The sequence below is a fragment of the Myotis nattereri genome (assembly GCF_964212035.1).
Source record: "Myotis nattereri genome assembly, chromosome: 1".
Classification (NCBI taxonomy): Eukaryota; Metazoa; Chordata; class Mammalia; order Chiroptera; family Vespertilionidae; genus Myotis; species Myotis nattereri.
In genome coordinates this window covers 64449596-64470994 of record NC_138075.1, presented here as the reverse complement: position 1 = coordinate 64470994, position 21399 = coordinate 64449596, and the positions used below count along the sequence as shown (strand labels likewise).

General features: G+C 43.3%; 1 protein-coding gene across 2 annotated transcripts in view; it reads left to right on the top strand.

The window, feature by feature from the left end:
• The first annotated feature begins 3481 nt into the window (after nt 1-3481).
• Nucleotides 3482-21399, top strand: part of GOLM2 (golgi membrane protein 2) — a 119059-nt gene continuing 101141 nt past the window's right edge. For both annotated transcript variants that reach the window (XM_081112426.1, XM_081112425.1), the window contains exon 1: nt 3482-4123. In XM_081112426.1, the coding sequence (XP_080968552.1) occupies nt 3797-4123 (327 nt within the window). In that variant the 5' untranslated portion in view covers nt 3482-3796. The remainder of the gene's footprint in view (nt 4124-21399) is intronic.

Genomic DNA, 21399 nt, shown 5'->3' with positions numbered 1-21399 from the left:
TACATATTGAGGAATAAGTTAGAAAATAATCCCTCCTCTGCTCACCTCTAGCACATCAAATTTTTTATGAGTAGTATATTTCAAATAGTATTTTGAACTTGAGAAAGGGTCAGGTTTATACAAGAGAAATAAATGACATGATTTCTGCCTTTGAAGAAAACTCCATCTAGCTTTGGCCGGTGTGGCTCAGTTGGTTGAGCCCTCATCTCATGCACCAGGAGGCTGCTGGTTTGATTCCCAGTTAGGGCACATGCCCAGGCTTTAGGCTCAATCCCCAGTGGGAGGCATGCAGGAGGCAGCCAATTGATGTTTCTCTCCGCCCCCCCCCCCCGCCCCGCTTCCTCTCTCTCTCTCTCTCTCTCTCTCTCTCTCTCTCTCTCTCTCTCTCAAAAAATAAAAAACATATTTTAAAAAAGAAAGAAAACTCCATCTAAATAGAAAAATTCCTATGATTGATTCAACCATACTTGCCATTCTATAATAGATGCTTACTTCTCAATTAAATCTTAAAATATTATTTCTCTATAACTATATTGCCTTTCTAGTTATAAGAATATATTTATGTCTATACTTGATAACCTAAAAGATATCCCCCAAAATAGGAACTGACTTTTAAAAAAATAATTTTACTTTAGAATAGTTTTAGAAATACAGAAAAATTGTGAAAACAGTTCAGAATTCCCATGTATCCCACATCCCAGTCTCCCCCATTATCAACATGCTATATTAGCATGGTACATTTATGATAATCAATTAACCAATAATGATACATTATTATTAACTAAAGTCTATATTTTATTCAAATTATATTCCTATTTTATCAGGTTTCCTTAGTTTTTACCTAATGATCCTCTTCTGTTCTAGGATTTTATCTAGAATACCACATTACATTTATTAATTATGGCCTTTACCTTTATTTTGGCTGTGAAAGGTTTTCAGATTTTCCTTGTGTATGATGATCTTGATGGTTTGTAGTATCACTGTCAACGTATTTTGTAGAATAGCCCTTAATTGGGATTTGTCTGATGTTTCTCTCATGATTAGACTAGGGTTATGAGTTTTGGGAAGGAAGACAGAATGCTACCTTCATCGCATCATTTGAAAGGTACATAATAACTACATGATTTCTGTTGTTGTTAACCTTAATCACCTTGCTTTAGGAGTTGACTTTTACTTCAATTTGTTTAATGCCTAATCCTGAACCATTTATAAGAAAGCATTTATCCACTGTCTTGATAGTATCTGGATTGGGCTCATTAGTAGGAGGATTGGCTTGAAGAGATAACCAGTAAAATAGGAAAAAAAATGTTCCCACTTAGGAGACATATGACTTTGTGTAAATTACTTCCACATCTGTAAATTGGAGTAATGGCACCAAATAGTTCTTTGAAGCATCTGATGAAAATAATGTATGTAAATGTTTTCTTTATTATACTTTCACATGTCAGAATCCTATATAAAAATGCAAACACTTTTTTTTTCAAATTATAAGATTAAGTTTATTTAGAAAGTTACAGACATACTAGAAAGGCCCTTGGAGCTTAGGAGAAAGGCAGAGGTAATGCACCTGGGGGGAAGGTGAGGGGGAAGAGAACAGCGCTTTTGTGCTCGCTAGAGGGAGAATGGGCCAAAAATGCAAACACTTTTGGAAAGAGTTACATCTTAAGCAGTTAACATCACTTTATAGATTAATTTTCAACAGCTGGCTAAGCAAAGCAAGGTCAATATGAAGTTGAGGAAAGGGTAGATGGGAAGGCTCATTATATCAATGATTTCCCATTTCTGCCTTGCTCCCTTTTGCCAAAGTTGGCTTGTCGTTGAAGACTGAATGGGATTTCTTAGATCTTATGAAACCAGAGCAAAGGGATCAAGTTTGATATGAATTAAATATTAATAATTTTGATGTTTTTTTGTTTTTCTGTATCTATGAGATGGAAGTTATCATGCTTTGAAGGTGCAATAATTCATCCAGGCTATTCTAGGACCATTAGGCAAGTATTATTATTATTATTTTAATCTTTATTGTTAAAAGCATTACATATGTCCCCTTTTCCCCGCCATTGTCCTCTCCCAGCCTGCCCCCGCCACCCCCATTGTCTGTGTCTATTGGTTTTGCTTATATGCATATAAGTTCTTTGATTGATCTCTTACCACCACCACTACCCTTGCCCCACCGCCTCTCTGCCCGTCTCTCCTCTGAGGTTTGACGGTCTGTTCGATGATTCTATGTCTCTACAAGTACCTTTATTTTTTAAATGGATAGGAATCATAAAATACTCAAAGATGATGTCTTGCGCAAAATCATACCACTCTGATTTGAATGAAAACGTCAAAGTGCTTGCGTTCTGGAGGTTCTTAATTTCTGGAAGTTTGCAATGGAAAGAAATTGCCTACACATCTGTATTTTATATTTTTAACCTAAGGTTTGAAAAATAAGGCAACTCCATCTTCTCCTTAAACAGGAATAGAGCCAATAGCTTTTTAAATTTTTATGCAAGGGCAAAAGAAATATGCCGACAAACGAGGTGCGGGCTTTCTCTGCATCAACATAATTAACGCTGAACATAGAGCAACTTAGCTTGGTGTAACGCAGAGAGCAATGGTAGAGACCACTGATGTGGATTTAACTCTATCTTAAACAAGACGTGGGACGTTGAGAAAGTTCCTGGAACGCTTCTGTGTCTTGGATTTCTCGTCTGTAAAATTGTGCGGTTGACAGGGCAATACGAAACCAGGCACGCAAAAACATTTTGTAAGAGAGCTGTTGTTTCTCCTTTAGAATGTGTTGGCTGTCAGTAACACCATTAGTTATCATTCATCGAGGGCAGCTTCTGGACTCTCTGTTGGGAAGCTCAGTGGGAAGCAAAAGCAGCAGTTGAAGAACAGAAGCCCACACATTCTTAAGTTCTTTCCGTTCGCGAAAGCAGTAACCTTGGAAACCGGGCTGGCACCATCCCTTTCAGTCATAAAGCTTAGTGTTTCCTGCTTTTCTCCGTAATGTTTGGGGTACCGCTATTTCACTGTCTTTTTGTTTTGTGTTCTCTCCATATCGTTAACACAAAGGAGAAGATTTCCTTCTATTGAAGCAAGTTCCAAACCTTCCTAGTCGCCCCTTCTGCCCGTAGCTCTCCCACCCTCTTCCCTGCGTCGCAGTCGCGGCCCCAAAAGTCCTCGAAGACCAACACTCCCCGGAGGGGCACTCCCGAGACCCCGGGGAAAGGGAATGGAGCAGGTAGAAGCTGAAGGGGCTCCGATTCAGGTCCAAGAGCCGAGCCAAACCGCCAAAATTAACCCCGACACTCTCCCCACAGACATAGCCCTCGCGAGAGACGACCGCAAGAGGCGAGAGAAGCCCACTTTCTCGCGAGAAGAGGGGGCGTCGGCGGAAACTAGGAAATTGGACCCCTAGGCGACCGACACCGCCGGTGGGCGGGGCCAGCGTCAAATCCACCCCCTTCCGGCTCCTTTCCCCGCCCCCTAAGCTGAGGTGTGGGGCCGGAGGTGCGGGCAGTTAGGTTCTGTAGGTTCCTCTCCGCGGGCGTGGGGTGGTGTTCGAAGCCTCCAGAACGCGTCCCGGCAGGATTTGAGGAGAGGGGGCGGGGAGGGGCTGGCGGCCCCGCCCCCTTCTCCGGCTCGCGGGCGGGCGAGCGCGCTGGACCGCCCGCTCCCTCTCCCGGCCCTGGGGCCGCGTCCCCTAGGCAACTCCGCTGCCTCGGCCTGAGCTTCTGCCGGCAGGTGTCGGCGGCGAGGCCCCCCCTCCCCACCACCACCACCAGGCACAGCCCGGTTCGTCCCCATGGTGGGCTTCGGGGCCAACCGGCGGGCCGGCCGCCTGCCCTCCTTCGTGCTGGTGGTGCTGCTGGTGGTGATCGCGATCCTCGCCTTCAACTACTGGAGCATCTCCTCCCGCCACGTCCTGCTTCAGGAGGAGGTGGCCGAGCTGCAGGGCCAGGTCCAGCGCACCGAGGTGGCCCGCGGGCGCCTGGAGAAGCGCAATTCAGACCTCCTGCTTTTGGTGGACTCGCACAAGAAGCAGATGGACCAGAAGGAGGCCGACTACGGCCGCCTCAGCAGCCGGCTGCAGGCCAGGGAGGGCCTGGGGAAGAGATGCGAGGATGACAAGGTAAGGACGAGTCCGCGCCGCTCAGCCCCCGTCGTTTCGGCTCCGAGGTGGGGGTGCCAGCCCAGGAGCGGCTGCCTCCTGCCTTCCAGGATCGCAGCCCCGGAAGCTCCCCTTTGACCGCCTACAGCCCTGCTTCTGCCGGACTTTTACTGGTTTAATCACGGCCACATTCTCCAGCCCCTGCCCGAGGAAACTGTAAGTTCTGGTTCTCAGAGTGGCCTGCGTGCGGGTGCCGCCTCTTCTCCAGGCTCAGCTGCTGAGCTGGCAGTAGTAATCATCTGGCCTGTGTGGCCGCCTGACGGTCACAGATTCACAAATGCGGAGGCTGCCAGATTTGGTGTGGGTGTTGTTGCCTTCGCCTTATTCCGTGCACACTGATCAATGTTCATTAATTTATTTAAAGAATGGGGCCTCCTCTAACTCTACTTAGGGTAGTCACCATATATTTCTTAAGCCAGTATGACTTTTTATAAATTTCGATAGGACAATGTATGAAGTAGTTAAAGAATCAAATGTTAGCTGTCCTCTTTGTGATCAAAATGTTATGATAGGCTCTGACACGATATATGCACCACATTTGTGATTTGGACATAATTAATCCAAAGTTAGGTACTTAGTTTGAATCATTAATGAAATTAACCCAAAAGGTAGAATTTAAAAAATTTCCTATGCAACAGAACCTTATGTCAGTGTTTTCATTGTTTTTGAAAGGATATAAAAGTGAAATTTTGTATGCTGAAGTAGCTACTGTGGTTGGTGTTTTATGCAGATGGAAAGTCATACAGAGTTTAAATTTAAGAAGTTTAAAGCTGGACTGTAACTAGACCTCCTAAACAGTCTTTGTTCTCATTAGCATATTGGAACTACATATTAATTTATGACTTATGCAACTTCTGTTGGTGTGGCAGAGTTGTAAAAATTTCTGGGTGGGATAAGTAGATGCTTTTCTTTCTGTACACTTCTTTGGCAATCTTCACATTGGTTGTGTGTGTGTGTGTGTGTGTGTGTGTGTGTATTCCTATTATAATTACAAGTTTTTATTGTGTATATCAAAATCACTTATAGTAAATTGTTATAAGTTAAAATCTCCATGAGCTCCCAACTTCTTTATTGTCACCAGCTTCTACCTTCATAAAGATTGAGGCCCTTAGGTAAGTGCTTTTCTATAACCCCCTCCTCTTCACCACAACATAGACATCCTCTGAGAAGAGCAAGAGATCAGCAAATTTACACACATACTACACTCTGAGCTCTAAAGACAAAATTCTCTTGGGTGGAATAGGCAGAAATCTATGAAATTTTGAAATATTTATTTATTTAATATATTTTTACTGATTTCACAGAGGAAGGGAGCGGGAGAGAGACATAGAAACATCAATGATGAGAGAGAGAGTCATTGATCAGCTGCCTCCTGCACACCCAACACTGGGGATCGAGCCACAACCTGGGCATGTGCCCTGACTTGGAATCTAACCATGACCTCCTGGTTCAGAGGTAGACGCTCAATCACTGAGCCACGCTAGCTGGCTGATAAATAAGATCTTCGGACTCGGATTGGTTAGGTATTACTATTAAAGTTTTTATCTCCAATCTGAAAGGAAAGATAAGTCTTTTCTAGTAATTTATACTCTGGATTCCATTTCTTCTATCTACTGGACTGTAATGATGAGTTTAGTAGGTTTTCACTTTTACCTTCAAACAAATATAGGTATCCTGTTCTAAAAATTTTTTTATTCCCCTATTTACTTCCTTCTCCCAATGAACCAATTTCTTTTTTTATTTTCTCTGCTAAACTCCAATTTTTAGTGGTCTGTAAATGTTTCAACTTCTTATTTCATCCCCATGCTATTTCATCCCCATCTTTTTTTATTCTGTCAGCCATCCTTCTTTCCTCCCCTTTTCTGAAGCCATTCACTTGAAGGTCTTCCTAGTCAAATCCAAAAATCATTTTTATTTTCAATCTATTTAATTTCTCAGAAATTTGGTCCTGTTGATTATCTTTAGCTTCTTGGAAACTATCTCCCTTCTTGCTTCTATAACATTGAACTCTCCAGATTTGCCTCCTACCTTCTTTGTTATATTCTTTGCTGGATTATTTTTTCCCCCTCCAACCACCTAATAATGGACTCTATTCGTGGGCCTTGCTGTCTCTTTGGAGCAGCATTTCTAAAAGTGGTGTTTAACAGAGCACTGTCCTAGGAATTGTTAATAGATGATCAAGAGGAAAAAAAGGAAAACCTCCTTTTTTTGGAGGGAAATGTTAAATAGTATAAGTGGTATATACTCTCCCTGGAGTTCGTAATTGTTACATGCTGTTGACTCAGCTCTGACTCCTGGTGACCCTGTGAATGAGTGATGTCCACAATGCCCTGTCCTCAACAGCAACAGCCCTGCTTAGCTCCTGTGGACTCATGCCCATGGCTGCTTTTTTGGAGTCAATTTTCCTCAGACCTTACTTTCAGAGTGGCTGCATCACTCACTGCATCAAGTCAGAATTCCAGCTACCTTTGTCTCCCATTATCTCCTGATCCAAACTTTGTTCCAAACTTGTTATTTTGCTTACTTTTGTCTCTGTACCTGCTTTTCTGTGTCAGTTAATTCCTTTGTTCCTGCCATTTGACTTGTAGCCTCTTGCCTCTTTTCTGTGTCTTACTACCAAGAGATTGTACCAATCTTTAGTTTCTGATCTGTGTCCACCATGAAGTCCTTGGGACTTCTAACTGGAGCGTGCTTTTGTTCTTCATTTTTCACTAATAGGTTCTTATGTGCTAACCTTGTCTTCTCAACCCAATTTTAAGTTCCTTGAGGAAGGACCGTTATTTAAGTTTTTTTCCTATGTGTTCTTAATAGTCCTTAGTGATGATGTAGTGTTATGGGTTACTGAGTTAGGATGGGCCCTAGTCCAATGTCTTGAGTCCTTATTAAGAAAACGTGGACACTGATACACAAAGACACACAGGGAAGAAGGCCATATGAAGATGGAGGCCTTGATTGGAGTGATGTATCTATAAGCCAAGGGATTGCCAGCAACTCTTACAAGCCAAGAAAGAGGCAAGGAAGGTCCCCCTCTAGAGACTTCAAGAGAGAGCGAGCATAGCCCTACAGATAACATAATTTTGGACTTGAGCCTCCAAAATTGTGAGACAATAAATTTCAGTTGTGTTTTTTTGTTGTTGTTGTTTTAATATATTTTATTGATTTTAGAGAGGAAGGGAGAGAGAGATAAGAAACATCAATGAGAGAGAATCATTGATTGGCTGCCTCCTGCACGCCCCCTACTGGGAATCGAGGCTGCCACCTGGGCATGTGCCCTTGATTGGAATCAAACCCGGGACCCTTCAGTCCACAGGCTCTGAGCCAAACCAGCTAGGGCAATTTCAGTTGTTTTAAGGCACCAAATTAGTTTTGGCAACCCTAGGAAACTATACAAGATTCAGTAGAAACTGCAGCAAACTTTCTTATTTTTTGTGGAAAGTGATTCTAAAATGTATAAGAAAATATAAATAACCTAGTATAGCCAAATTTACAAAAAGAACAAAGTTAGAGGCCTTATACTCCCAAATTTTAAGACTTAATGTAAAGCCGTAACCGGTTTGGCTCAGTGGATAGAGCGTCGGCCTGCGGACTGAGGGGTCCCAGGTTCGATTCCGGTTGGGGGCATGTGCCTGGGTTGCGGGCATATCCCCAGTGGGAGGTGTGCAGGAGGCGGCTGGTCGATGTTTCTCTCTCATCGATGTTTCTAACTCTCTATCTCTCTACCTTCCTCTCTGTAAAAAATCAATAAAATATATTTTAAAAAAAAAAAGACTTAATGTAAAGATGTGGTAATCAAGACAGTGTAGTATTGATAGAAAAAAATAGACATATAAATTGCTGGAGAATAGAATGTAGAAATAGGCCCATACATATATGGTCTACCGATTTTTGTAAAGGTGCCAAAGCAGTTTAATAGGGAAAGTCCTTCTCTCTCCCTCTCTCCCTCCCTCTCTCTCTCTCTGGTGCTAAGCATTTTATTTTATTTTTAAAATTATTTTTTATTTAAACTTTTAACTGTTGACACTACTGCAAATATCCCTCATCCTACCCCCCTACCCCCTTTGCCACTTCCACCCAGCCCCCAGCTCCTGCTCCCTTGGCCCTCACCACACTGTTGTATGTGTCGATGGGCTATGCATGTATGTTCTTTTTCTTTTCTTTTTTTTTTATTTTATATTTATTGATTTCAGAGAGGAAGGGAGAGGGAGAGATAGAAACATCAATGATGAGAGAGAATCACTGATTGGCTGCCTCTTGCACACCCCCCACTGGGGATCGAGCAGGCTACCCAGCATGTGCCCTTGGCCAGAATCAAACCTGGGACCCTTCAGTCCGCAGGCCAACGCTCTATCCATTGAGCCAAATCGGCTAGGGGCCTATATGTTCTTTAGCTAATCCCTTCACCTACCTTTATCCAGTCCTCCTCTCTGACATTTGTCAGTCTATTCCATGTATCCATGCCTATGGCTCTATTTTGTTCATCAGTTTATTTTGTTCATTAGATTCCTCATATTAATAAAATCATATCGTATGTCTTTCTCTGACTGGCTTATTTTGCTTAGCATAATAATCTCCAGGTCCATCCATGCTGTCACAAAGTGTAAGAGATCCATCCTTCTTTTTTAATAGCTGAGTATATTCCATTGTGTAAGTATACCATAGCTTTTTTATCCATTCATCTACTGATGAGCACTTGGGCTGTTTCCAGATCTTGGCTATTGTACATAACACTGCTATGAACATAGGGGTGCATATATTTTTTTCTAATTGGTGTTTCGAGATTCTTAAGATATATACAGTAGGTCCTCGGGTTACGTTGGAAATCTGTTCCTACAGCGCCACGTAATGCGATTTTCGCCGCAAGTCGGACCCACCTAATAACCACCTATGTCGCTCACATGGAGCACATACACAGCAGTAATGAAGTGAAACAGTAAAAACAATTTAAATGAAAGATAACAATTCCTGACCTTTACTTGTAGTAAATAAATAATAAAAAACATAAAGCATATATGTACATATGTCGAAATGATGGAACTTTTTTTATAAATAAATGGGAGATGGCGACGTAACCACGAAACAACGTACGTCGAGTCCGACGTAACCCAAGGACTGTCTGTTAGCCAGAATTGGGATTGCTGGATCAAAAGGCACGTCCATTTTGAGGAAAATCCATATTGTTTTTCATAGTAGCTGCACCAGTCTGCATTCCAACCCAGAGTATAGGATGGTTCCCTTTTCTCCATTTCCTCACTAGCATTTGTTTGTTGATTTATTGATCGTAGTCATTCTGACAGGTGTGAGGTAATACCTCATTGTAGTTTTAATTTGCGTCTCCCTAGTGATTAGTGACCTTGAGCATTTTTTCATACATGAATTTTCATCTGTATGTCTTCTTTGGAGAAGTGTCTATTCAAGTCCTTTGACCAATTTTTAATTGGATTGTCTGCCTTCCTGGTGTTGAGGTGTATGAGTTCTTCATATATTTGGAGATTAACCACTTATTAGGTGAATCATTGGCGAATATGCTCTCCCATACAGTGAAATCTCTTTTCATTTTGTTGATGGTTTCTTTTGCTGTGTAGTAGCTTTTTAGTTTGATGTAGTCCCATATGTTTATTTTTTCCTGTTTCCCTTGCTCTCAGAGATATGTCAGCAAAAATATTGCTCCAAGAGATGTCTGAGATTTTATTGCCTATGTTTTCTTCTAAGATTTTTATGGTTTCATGACTTACATTTAAGTCTTTTATCCATTTTGAGTTTATTTTTGTGTATGGTGTAAGTTAGTGTTTTAGTTTTTCACATGTACCTGTCCAATTTTCCCAACCCCATTTATTAATTTTATTATTTTTAAAAAATATATATTTATTGATTTTAGAGAGGAAGGGAGAGGGAGAGAGAGAGAGATAGAAACATCAATGATGAGAAAAAAATCATGATCGGCTGCCTCCTGCATACCCCACACTGGGGATTGAGCCTACAACCTAGGCATGTGCTCTGACTGGGAATCAAACCGTGACCTCCAGGTTCATAGGTCAGTGCTCAACTACTGAGCCACGGCAGATAGGCCCCACACCATTTATTGGAGAGACTGTCTTTACTCCATTAGATGCTCTTGCCTCCTTTGTGAAATATTAATTGACCATAAAGGTGTAGGTTGATTTCTGGGCTCTCTGTTTGTTGCATTGATCTATATGTCTGTTCTTGTGCCAGAACCTGGCTGTTTTAATTACAATGGCTTTATGGTATAGTTTGATATACAGTATTGTGATCCCTCCAACTTTGTTCTTCTTTGTCAAGGTTGCTGAGATTCTTCTGGGTCTTTTTTATTTCCATATAAACTTTTGGATTTTTTTTTTAGATCTGTGAAATAGGCCATTGATATTTTAATAGAAGTTGTGTTAAGTCTATAGATTGTTTTGGGTAGAATGAACATTTTTATGATGTTAATTCTTCCAATCCATTAATATGGCATATGCTTTCACTTGTTTCCATCTTCCTCTATTTCTTTTTTCTATGTCCTATCGTTTTCCTAGTACAGATCTTTTACCTCCTGGTTAAGTTTATTCCTAGGTACCTTATTATTTATTTATTTATTTATTTGCAATAGAAAATGGGATTGCTTTCTTAGGTTCTCTTTCTGAGAGTTTGTTATTTGTGTATAAAAATGCCACCGAATTCTGAGTACTAATTTTGTATCCTACTACTTTGCCGTATTCATTTATTAGATCTAGTAGTGTTTTTGGTGGAGTCTTTAGGGTTTTCTGTGTACAATATCATGTCATCTGCAAATGACAGTTTTATTTTCTCCTTTCCAATATGAGTGCCTTTTATTTTGTCTTCTTGTCTGATCGCTTGTCTTTCAGCATTATGTTGAATAAGAGCGGTGAAAGCAGACATTCCTGTCTTGTTCCTGATCTTAAGGGAAAAACTAAAAGTGCCCATTGAATATGATGTTAGCTGAGGTTTTTTAAATATGACTTTTATTATGTTGAGGTATGATTCCTCTATTCCCACCTTGGTGAGAGTTTTTATCATAAGTGGGTGCTGGATTTTGTCAAATGCTTTTTCTGCATCTGTTGATATTTTTGTCTTTCACTTTGCTTATGTGCTGTTATCACATTTATTGATTTGCGGATATTGTACCAGCCTTGCATCCCCAGAATAAATCCCACTTGGTAATGGTGTATGATTTTTTTAATGTATTGCTGGATCTAGTTTGCTAATATTTTGTTGAGGATTTTATCATCTATGTTCATCAGGGATATTGGCCTATGATTTTTCTTTGTAGTGTTCTTACCTGGTTTTGGAATTAGGATAATGCTAGCTTTGTAAAAAGAGTTTGGAAGTTTCCCCTCTTCTTGAAATTTTTGGAATAATTTCATTAGGATAGGTATTAGTTCTTTGATTGTTTGGTAAAATTCATTTGTGAAGCCATCCAGACCAGGACTTTTGTTTGCTGGGATTTATATTTTATTTTATTACTGCTTCAATTTCATTAGTTGTTATCAGTCTATTCAGATTTTCAGATTCTTCCTCATTCAGTTTTGGAAGAGTATATGTTTCTAAGAATTTGTCCGTTTTGTCCAAGTTGTCCAATTTTTTGGCATATAGGTGTTCATAGTATTTTCTTACAATCTTTTGTATTTATGTGAGGTCAGTTATTACTTTGCCTCTTTCATTTCTGATTTTTTTTTAATTAAATCTTTATTGTTCAGATTATTACATTTGTTCCTCTTTTTCCCCCCATAACTCCCTTCCTCCCAGTTCCCGCCCCACCCTCCGCCCTCACTCCCCACCCACTGTCCTCATCCATAGGTGCACGATTTTTGTCCAGTCTCTTCCCGCATCTCCCACACCCCTTTCCTCCCCAAGAATAGTCAGTCCATTCCCTTTCTATGTCACTGATTCTATTATGATCACCAGATTATTTGTTCACTTGATTCTTAGATTCACTTGTTGATAGATGCATATTTGTTGTTCATAATTTGTATCTTTACCTTTTTCTTCTTCTTCCTCTTCTTAAAGGATACCTTTCAGCGTTTCATATAATACTGGTTTGGTGGTGATGAACTCCTTTAGCTTTTCCTTATCTGTGAAGCTCTTTATCTGACCTTCACTTCTGAATGATAGCTTTGCTGGATAAAGTAATCTTGGTTGTAGGTTCTTGGTATTCATCACTTTGAATATTTCTTGCCATTCCCTTCTGGCCTGCAAAGTTTCTGTTGAGAAATCAGCTGACAGTCGTATGGGTATTCCCTTGTAGGTAACTGAGTTTCTTTCTCTTGCTGCTTTTAGGATTCTCTCTTTGTCTTTTGCTCTTGGCATTTTAATTATGATGTGTCTTGGTGTGGTCCTCTTTGGATTCCTTTTGTTTGGGGTTCTCTGCGCTTCCTGGACTTGGAAGTCTATTTCTTTCGCCAGGTGGGGGAAGTTTTCTGTCATTATTTCTTCAAATTGGTTTTCAATGTCTTGCTCTCTCTCATCTTCTGGCACCCCTATAATTCTGATGTTGGTACGCTTGAAGCTGTCCCAGAGGCTCCTTACACTATCTTCGTATTTTCGGATTCTTTTTTCATTTTGCTTTTCCGGTTGGGTGTTTTTTGCTTCTTCGTATTTCAAATCTTTGCCTTGATTCTTGCGCTCCTCTGGTCTGCTGTATACTTAATTTCTAGTTGGTTCTTTATCATAACATCGAGGGCCTCATTAGATTTCTTGAGGATCTCACTACATTTATCGGCAGCTTCTAGACAGTTCTTAAGAGACCTTAAAAGTGTGGTTCTGAACTCAATATCCTCCATTGACAGTTTTGTCCTGTTTCTTTGTCTCCGCATTTTTTATGCTTTCTTGGTGCACCCCCTAGTGGTCTTTGTGCGCAGTCTTGTTGTAGTTAAGCCTTGATTGTTGTCGGCAATACTGGGGGTGATTTGACCTCCAGGCTAACTGGCTATGAGAGTCCGCTGTGTCTGCAGTGGGAGAGCTTCTATGCTGGATCTCTAGGGCGGTGCTAATCAAGCGTTTGCCTGAGGCTATCCGGCAAATGGGTCTGTGCAGGGCTTGGGCGGGTCGGGTCCCCGGGAATCTACAGGGCGGGCCGGAGCAAGCAGTTATGGCTGCTCTCAGTTCTGTCCCTAGGGGCTCTGCCTCACAGAGTCCCAGCAACTGCTGCAAACCTCGGAGAGAAAGCTGCCTTCGAGTTCCGACCGAAGCCAGACAGTCCCGCTTCTCCCGTTTGAGTCTGGGTCCCTAGAGACTCGCCTGGCTCTGGAGCTCAGAGTCTGAAACTCCCTCCCGATTGAAAACAACAATCGCGCCCTCTGCCGCCAGCCCGTTCCTCGTGCACTCCGCACCTTAGTATTTCACTTCAGCACTGCGCCTCCTCTGAGTCTGGGTATGATATTCTCTTTCCTCCTAGTTGTAGAATTTCCACTCAGCCAGCCTTCCTGTGGTTCTGGATGATGTCCGTTCCGTCTTTTAGTTGTTTTTTGAAGTGGTTGTTCGAGGCAGCAATCTCCGGCGTTAACCTATGCCGCCATCTTGGTTTCTCCTCCAGGTTCTGTGTCTCATTTCTGATTTTATCTATTTGGGTCCTTGCTCTTTGTTTCTTGGCGAGTCTGGCTAAAGATTCATCATCTTGTTTTTCTGTTCAAGGAACCAACTCTTGGTTTTATTGATGTTTGTATTGTTATTTTAGACTCTGTCATTTATTTCCATTGTAATCATTATTATTTCCTTCCTTTGGGCTTTTCCTATTGTTCTTTTTCTAGTTCTTTTAGGTGTAGGGTTAGATTATTTATTTGAGATTTTTTTTTGCTTCTTGGGGTAGCACTGTAATGCTATGAACTTCCCTCTCAGAAATGCTTTCTCTGTGTCCCATAGATTTTGGGTAGTTGTGTGTTCATTTTTATTTATTTCCAGGTAATTTTTTATTTCTTTCTTAATGTCTTTGTTAACCCATTTATTGTTTAATAACATGGTATTTAGCCTCCATGTATTTGAGCTATTTTGAGGTGTTTTTTTAATTGTAGTTGATTTCTAGTCTCATACCATGTGAATTGACAAGATGCTTGGAATGATTTCAATCTTCTTGAATTTGTTAAGACTTACTTTGCATCCCAACATGTCGTCTATCTTTGAGAATGTTCTGTGTGCACTTGAGAAGAATGTACATTCTGCTGCTTTGGGATGAAATGTTCTGTAAATATCGGTTAAATCCATGTGATCTAGTGTGTCATTTAAGGTCGTTGATTTCCTTGTTGATTTTTTGTTCGGAAGATCTATCCACTGATGATAGTGAGGTGTTAAAGTCCCCTACTATGACTGTATTGCTGCCCATCTCTTCCTTAAAGTCCACCATAAGTTTTGTTATGTATATTGGGTGCATATATGTTTACAAGGGTTATGTCCTCTTCTTGGATCCATCCCTTTAGTATTATGTAGTGACCATCTTTGTCTCTTGTATGTATGGCCTTTGTGTTTTGTTTTCTTAAATGATACAAAGTGTTCTCTCTTTTTTTTTTTTTTTTTTTTTTTGAAGGAAGGGATGCCACACCTCTACTCGATTAAGAGAAACATTTTTATCAGCATAGAGGACTTTTTCTTTTTTACACATATGCCATGAATTCATAGGGAATGAGTTCTAGCAGCTCAGGCTCCTTCCCATTGGCTCTCACAGAGTGCTTCTCTGGGTGGAGTAGGCTGACGCTTCAGTCAAACCCAGGTACCTTTCTCTTTGGCTTCCTTCTTTTTCTGATCATTTTCCTTCACATGTTTCAGGAAGTTATCTTAGCCCTTAGAGTGCTTAACATGCTCAATACATACTTTAATTCTCTTGGCAAGAAGCTTGTCATTAACCTGTTTGTTCACAGCAGTGCCCACTGCATGCTGGGTAACATTGTAGACTCTTCCAGTTTTGCCATGGTAACATTTTTGGGGCATTCCTTTTTTAACTGTTCCCATTCCCTTGATGTCCACAGTATCACCTCTCTTGTAGATTCTCATGTATGTGGCCAAAGGAACAACTCCATATTTTCTAAAAGGCCTAGAGAACATATAGCCGGTTGCCTCTACTCTTTCTCTTTGTGTTTTGGTGAATTACTCAAAGATGGTGGTTCTGGCTGAAAGGTTATGGCCTTTGTGTTTAAGTCTATTTTGTCAGATATGAGAATTGCTACCCCAGCTTTCTTTCATTTCCATTTGTATGGAATATTTTTTCTATCCCTTCACATTTATTCTGTGTGAATCTTTTGTTCTGAGTTGGGTCTCTTATAGACAGCATATATATGGGTCATGTTTTCTTATTCATTCAGCTACCCTATGTCTTTTGATTGGACTATTTAATCCACTTACTTTTAAGGTTATTATAGATAGGTAATTATTTATTGCCATTTTTTGCTCTATACTTATGTTCCTCTCTCTCTATTTCTTTTTCTTAAAGCAGTGGCTCAGTGGTTGCGTGCTGACCTGTGAACCAGGAGGTCACAGTTTGATTCCCAATTAGGGCACATGCCTGGGTTGTGGGCTCCATGCCCAGTGGGGGGTGTGCAGGAGGCAGCCAATGAATGATTCTCTCTCATCATTGATGTTTATATCTCTCTCTCCCTTCCTCTCTGAAATCAATAAAAATATATTTAAAAAATAAAAGTAAATAAAAGTGGTATTGTTTTTTTAAAAAGAAAAGAAAAATACAAGACCAAATTTCTTCAAGATTAACTATACCAATGTACCCAGGAAAGAAAGGAATCTTATTAATGCCAAACTCTGTACAAGACGGGCTTTTTACATGTTTTATGAATCTTCCTCTTGTTATGGATGAAGAAACAAGCTTCTTAAGAGAATGGCAGATTCTAAACTCAGATCTGTTAACTATATTTACCACATAGTATTTTATATATATACTAGAGGCCCGGTTCATAAAAATTTGTGCACTCAAGGGTAGGAGAGGAGGTCCCTCAGCCCGGCCTGTGCCCTCAGGCAGTCTGGGACCCCTCAGGGGTGACCACTTGCTGGCTTAGGCCTGCTCCCCGGGGGATTGGGCCTAAGATGGCAATCAAACATCCCTCTGGCAGCCCAGCAGCCCTCGGGGGATGCCCACTTGCCAGCAGGGAGCAGACCTAAGCTGCAGTCGGACATCCTTAGCACTGCTGAGGAGGCAGGAGAGGCTCCCACCACCACCGCTGTACTGGGAGCCATCAGCCTGGCTTGTGGCTGAGCAGAGCTCCCCACTGTGAGAGTGACTGACCACCAGAGGGCAGCTCCTGCATTGAGTGTCTGCCCCCTGGTTGTCAGTGTGTGTCATATGACCAGTCATTCCCAGTCTTTCTGCTGTTAGGGTCAGTTTGCATATTACCCTTTTACTATATAGGATAGAGGCCTGGTGCATCGTTGGGGCCCGGCTGGTTTGCCCTGAATGGTGATCAGGGTGGGGGTCCCACTTGGGTGCCTGGCCAGCCTGGATGACGGGCTGATGGCTTTTTGCAGCTGGTCACACCCCCTTCAGGTTGGGGGTCCCCACTGGGGTGCCTGGCCAGTCTGGGTGAGGGGCTGAGGGCCGTTTTCAGGCTGGCGAGCGACTGAAGCTCCCAGCCTTTTTTGTTTTTCTGTGTTTTTTTTTTATTCTGGGATTTATTTACCTTTTATAACTGTCACTGGAGCTGAGAGCCAGCTTCACTGGAGCTGAGAGCCAGATCCAGCTCTGAGGCCGTGGCTGGCTGAAAGCAGGTATCTGGGTTTGTTTAGCTTCTATAATTGAAACTCTGTTGCCATCACTGGCACTCTAAGCTCTGAGCCCGCTGGCGGCTGAAAGCAGGTTTCTGGGTTTGTTTAGCTTCTATAATTGCAACAATGTTGCATCCAGAGCTCAGAGCTGGGCTGCAGCAGGTGAGGAACCTTGGCTTCTTCCCTCACTGGAGCAAGCAAACCTCCTGTTCACTTCAGCTGTCTGGCTGCTGGCCGCCATCTTGGTTGGCAGTTAATTTGCATATCTCACTGATTAGCCAGTGGGAAGGGTAGCGAAGTTACGGTTAATTACCATGTTTCTCTATTATTAGATAAGATATATATATATATATATATGTATATATATATATATATATATATATATATATACATATATATATATATAAAATTTAAACATGTAAAATGATCCTATCTAATAAAGGAGAAACATGGTAATTAGCATACGACTGCTACCCTTCCCATTGGCTAATCAGGGCAATATGCAGATTAACTGCCAGCCAAGATGGCGGCCAGCAGCCAGGCAGCTTGAAGCAAACATGAGGCTTGCTTGCTTCAGTGACAGAGGACTCCAACATTCCCCGCCTGCCGCTGCAGGCCTCTGAGCTGCAACTCTAAGCAACTATGTTACAAATATAGAAGCTAAACAAAACCCCAGAAACCTGCTTTAGTCCTCCGAGCTTCAGCCAGCAGGATCACAACATTGTTTCAAATACAGAAGGTAAACAAAGGCCAGAAACCTGCTTTCAGCAGCGGAGGCCTAAGAGCTGGAGCCAAGCCTCAAAGCTAAAGCTGGCCCAGAATAAAAAAGAAAAAAAAGGAGCAGTTGGGAGCTTCAGTGACCCGCCAGCCTGAAAACAGCCCTCAGCCCCTCACCCAGACTGGCCAGGCACCCCAGTGGGGACCCCCACCCTGAAGGGTGTGTGACCAGCTGCAAACAGCCATCATCCCCTCCCCCAGGCTGGCCAGGCACCCCAGTGGGGACCCCCACCCTGATCCAGGACACCCTTCAGGGCAAACCAGCCCCACGCCCTGCGGCTCTGTGTGTGATAGGGGGCGGGGCCACAACCTCCCTATCCGCCCTGCTCTGTTCGTGACAGGGGGCAGCGCCCCAACCCCCTGATCGGCCCTGCTCTGTGCCTGATGGGGGGAGCTTCCCAACCCCCTGATCACCCTGCGGCTCTGTGTATGACAGGGTGCGGTGCCCCAACCCCCTGATTGGCCCTGCTCTGTGTGTGACAGGGGGCAGCGCCCCAACCCCCTGATCGGCCCTGCTCTGTGTGTGACAGGGGGCAGCGCCCCAACCCCTGATTGGCCCTGCTCTGTGTGTGACGGGGTAGAGCCATAACCTCCCCATCGGCCCTGCCCTGAGTGTGAGAGTGGCGGTGCCCCAACCCCCTGATGGGCCCTGCTCTGTGGGTGATAGAGGGCGGCGCCCCAACCCCCTGATCCGCCCTGCTCTGTGTGTGACAGGGGATGGTGCCCCAACTCCCCTATCGGCCCTACTCTGTGAGTGACAGGGGGGAGCTCCTCAACTGCCGGGGTCCAACCCCAGCGGGTCCAGGGGTCCCCAAAGGTGTGGACAGAGTCGGCAAAGAAGGAAGGACACGGAGACAGTGTTCAGTTGATCAGCAGCCTAGCCAGGATCTCCAGCCAAGTTCTGGTCTCGATCTCCAGAGAGGTTCTGGTTAGGATCTCCAGCCAGGTTCTGTGTCCATGGTCTCTTGTAGGTTCTCCAGGTTCTCCAGCCAGGTTCTGTAGCCATGTTCCCTCGCTAGGTTCTCCAGCCAGGTTCTGTCCAGGTTCTCCAGCCAGGTTCAGTCACCAGGTTCTAGTCAGGTTCTCTTGCCAATTTCTGTAGTCAGGTTCAGTCCAGGATCTTTTGCCATGTTCTCTCGCTAGGTTCTGTCTCTAGGTTCTGAGGCCAGTTTCTGTCCAGGATCTTTTGCCATGTTCTCTCCAGCGAAGTTCTTCTGTCTCTAGAGAACGTTCTGTGTAGGTTCTGTGCCAATTTCTGTCTCCCTCTCTCTGTCTCCTAAGTTCTGTCTGCTGTTGTCTTGTTTCAACTGTATTTATACCAGTTGATTCCAATCCTATCAATCTCTATTCCAAAGGTTAGGGCGTTTCTTATCTCCATTCCAGGGAGTAAAGATTATGTAGCTTAAGCATGATTATTCATAGTTAAAGTGATTAATTTCCCACCTGGCACTTAGTTAAGAGGTTTTATTCCCTCCCTAACTTCAGGGGAAAATCCCTACCTGGGGATTGAACCTTTCTCGGAGAGGTGACCTTGGTTAAAACACAGCGCCAAGAAGGTGAGCAAACATATTAAGAACAGTATGCCATATATGCCGGGTCCCTTCAAACAGCAAGGATGGACTGGCTCCCGGCACTCAACCACCTGATCGGCCCTGCTCTGTGCATGACAGGGGGGAGCTCCCCAACCCCCTGATGGGCCCTGCTCTGTGTGTGACAGGGGCAGCGCCCCAACCCCCTGATTGGCCCTGCTCTGTGCGTGACAGGGGGTGGCGCCGCAACCTCCCCATCGACCCTGCCTTGAGTGTGACAGGGGGCGGTGCCCCAACTCCCCAACGGCCCTGCTCTGAGCCTGACCAGGGGCTGCACCTAGGGATTGGGCCTGCCCTCTGCCACCTGGGAGCACGCCTAAGCCAGCAGGTCGTTATCTCCCGAGGGGTCCCAGACTGCGAGAGGGCACGGGCCAGGCTGAGGGACGCCCCCTCCCCCCCGAGTGCACAAATTTTTGTGCACCAGGCCTCTAGTATATATAATAAAATTATATATTATTATATAAAGCAGTTATCTTGTTATGCCCAGATTTGAAGACCCCCCCCCCCCAAAGATCCACCAGGGAGCACCAAATCCGATGCAAAAGCATAGAGTCTTTTATTCAAGCCCGGGACTTGGTCCCCGCCCCCCCCCCCCCCCCCCATTTCTGGATGCAAGAGAGAGCCCCGAGTCCCAAGGGAACAAAGAATTTATAGGGCTTGGGGTCGGAGGGTGGAGGCACACTCTGACCACTGATTTGGCCGATTCCGGTTGGTTGAGTGAGGGCCGGGGGCTAGTGACGCAAGGGCAGGGTGCAGCTAGGGTCTGGTTACACAAAGACGGGGGGTGGCTAGCATACTCTTGGCCTTGGGCTAGTTTCCCCCGCTTTCCCATTGGCCAAGATAAGGGCAGGCTGAGTAACTGATACATTCTGCGGCTTTTTTTTTGGAAGAGGGGTTAAGGACACAGCTATCAGTCCTGTTCTGTCCTTTCATTCTCATCAATAAATCAAATGACTTTAGTATTCACTATGCCTGTTAGTTCCCAAGGGTTTCTATAGCAAACTGGGAGGCTTAAAACAACAGAAGTTTATTATCTCACAGTTTTGGAGATTAGAAGTCCAAAATTAAGATGTTGGCGGGGCCATGCTCCTACTGGAGAGAGGAAGATTCTTCTAGCTTCTGACAATCTTAGGTGTTCCTTAGTTTATGGCAGTGTAACTCCAGTCTCTGTCTCCATCTTTCATGGCTGTCTTACCAATATGTTTTATGTCTGTCTCTGCATGGTGTTATCTTCCCTACCTAGCCTTCATATAGCATTCTGTTTTCTCTTCTTTTAAGGGTTCCAGTCATATTGGATTAAGATCTACCCTAATTCAGTATCACTTCATTTTAACTTTATTACATTTGTAGTGACTCTATTTCCAAGTAAGGTCACACTCACAGGTATTGGGGGTAGGGTAGGATTTCAGTATATCTTTCTGGGATCACAATTCAACCCGTAATAAATCTGTAGGTCAACTTGGAGTGAATTGAATCTTAATATTGAATATTAATAGCCCTGCACACGAATCTGTGCGCCAGTAGCTCTCTGCGGGGCCTGGCCGCTCCTCACCTGCTGCCCAGAGGCTGTCCGTGGCTCAGAGGTCCATCTGCGGCTGGGTGTGGAACACTTGCCTCGTCGCCAGGGTGATGACGTAAGTGCCCGCCCCCCCCCCCGCCCCCCGGCACTCCATGCCCGCTGCCCAGAGGCCCCTGCTCTCAGCAGCCACCCCCCCGGGACTGGGGGACTCCGGTGGGGCTGAGAGGACTGGGCACTGCCATCTTTGTGACTGAGTGATGGTTAATTTGCATATTACCCTTTTATTAGATAGGATTCTAATCCATAAACATGGTGTATAGGTCTTCCTTAAAATTATAATTTTATCAATTTAACATTTTATAATTTTCAGGGTTCAGGACTTACATATATTTTGTTTCATTCATTCCTAAGTATTTCATGTGTTTGATGTTATAAGAAATGGAGTTGTATCTTTTATTCCATTTCCATTTGTTCTTTGCAGGTATATAGAAATGCTATTAATTTTTGTATATTGATCATTTCCCTGAATAGAACGAATTAATTCTAGTACTAATGGAAACTAAGGAATTTTAAGGAATGTACCAAAAGAGCCACTAGAACTCATTAATAATAGCTTTTTTTAAAAAAAAAAAATAATG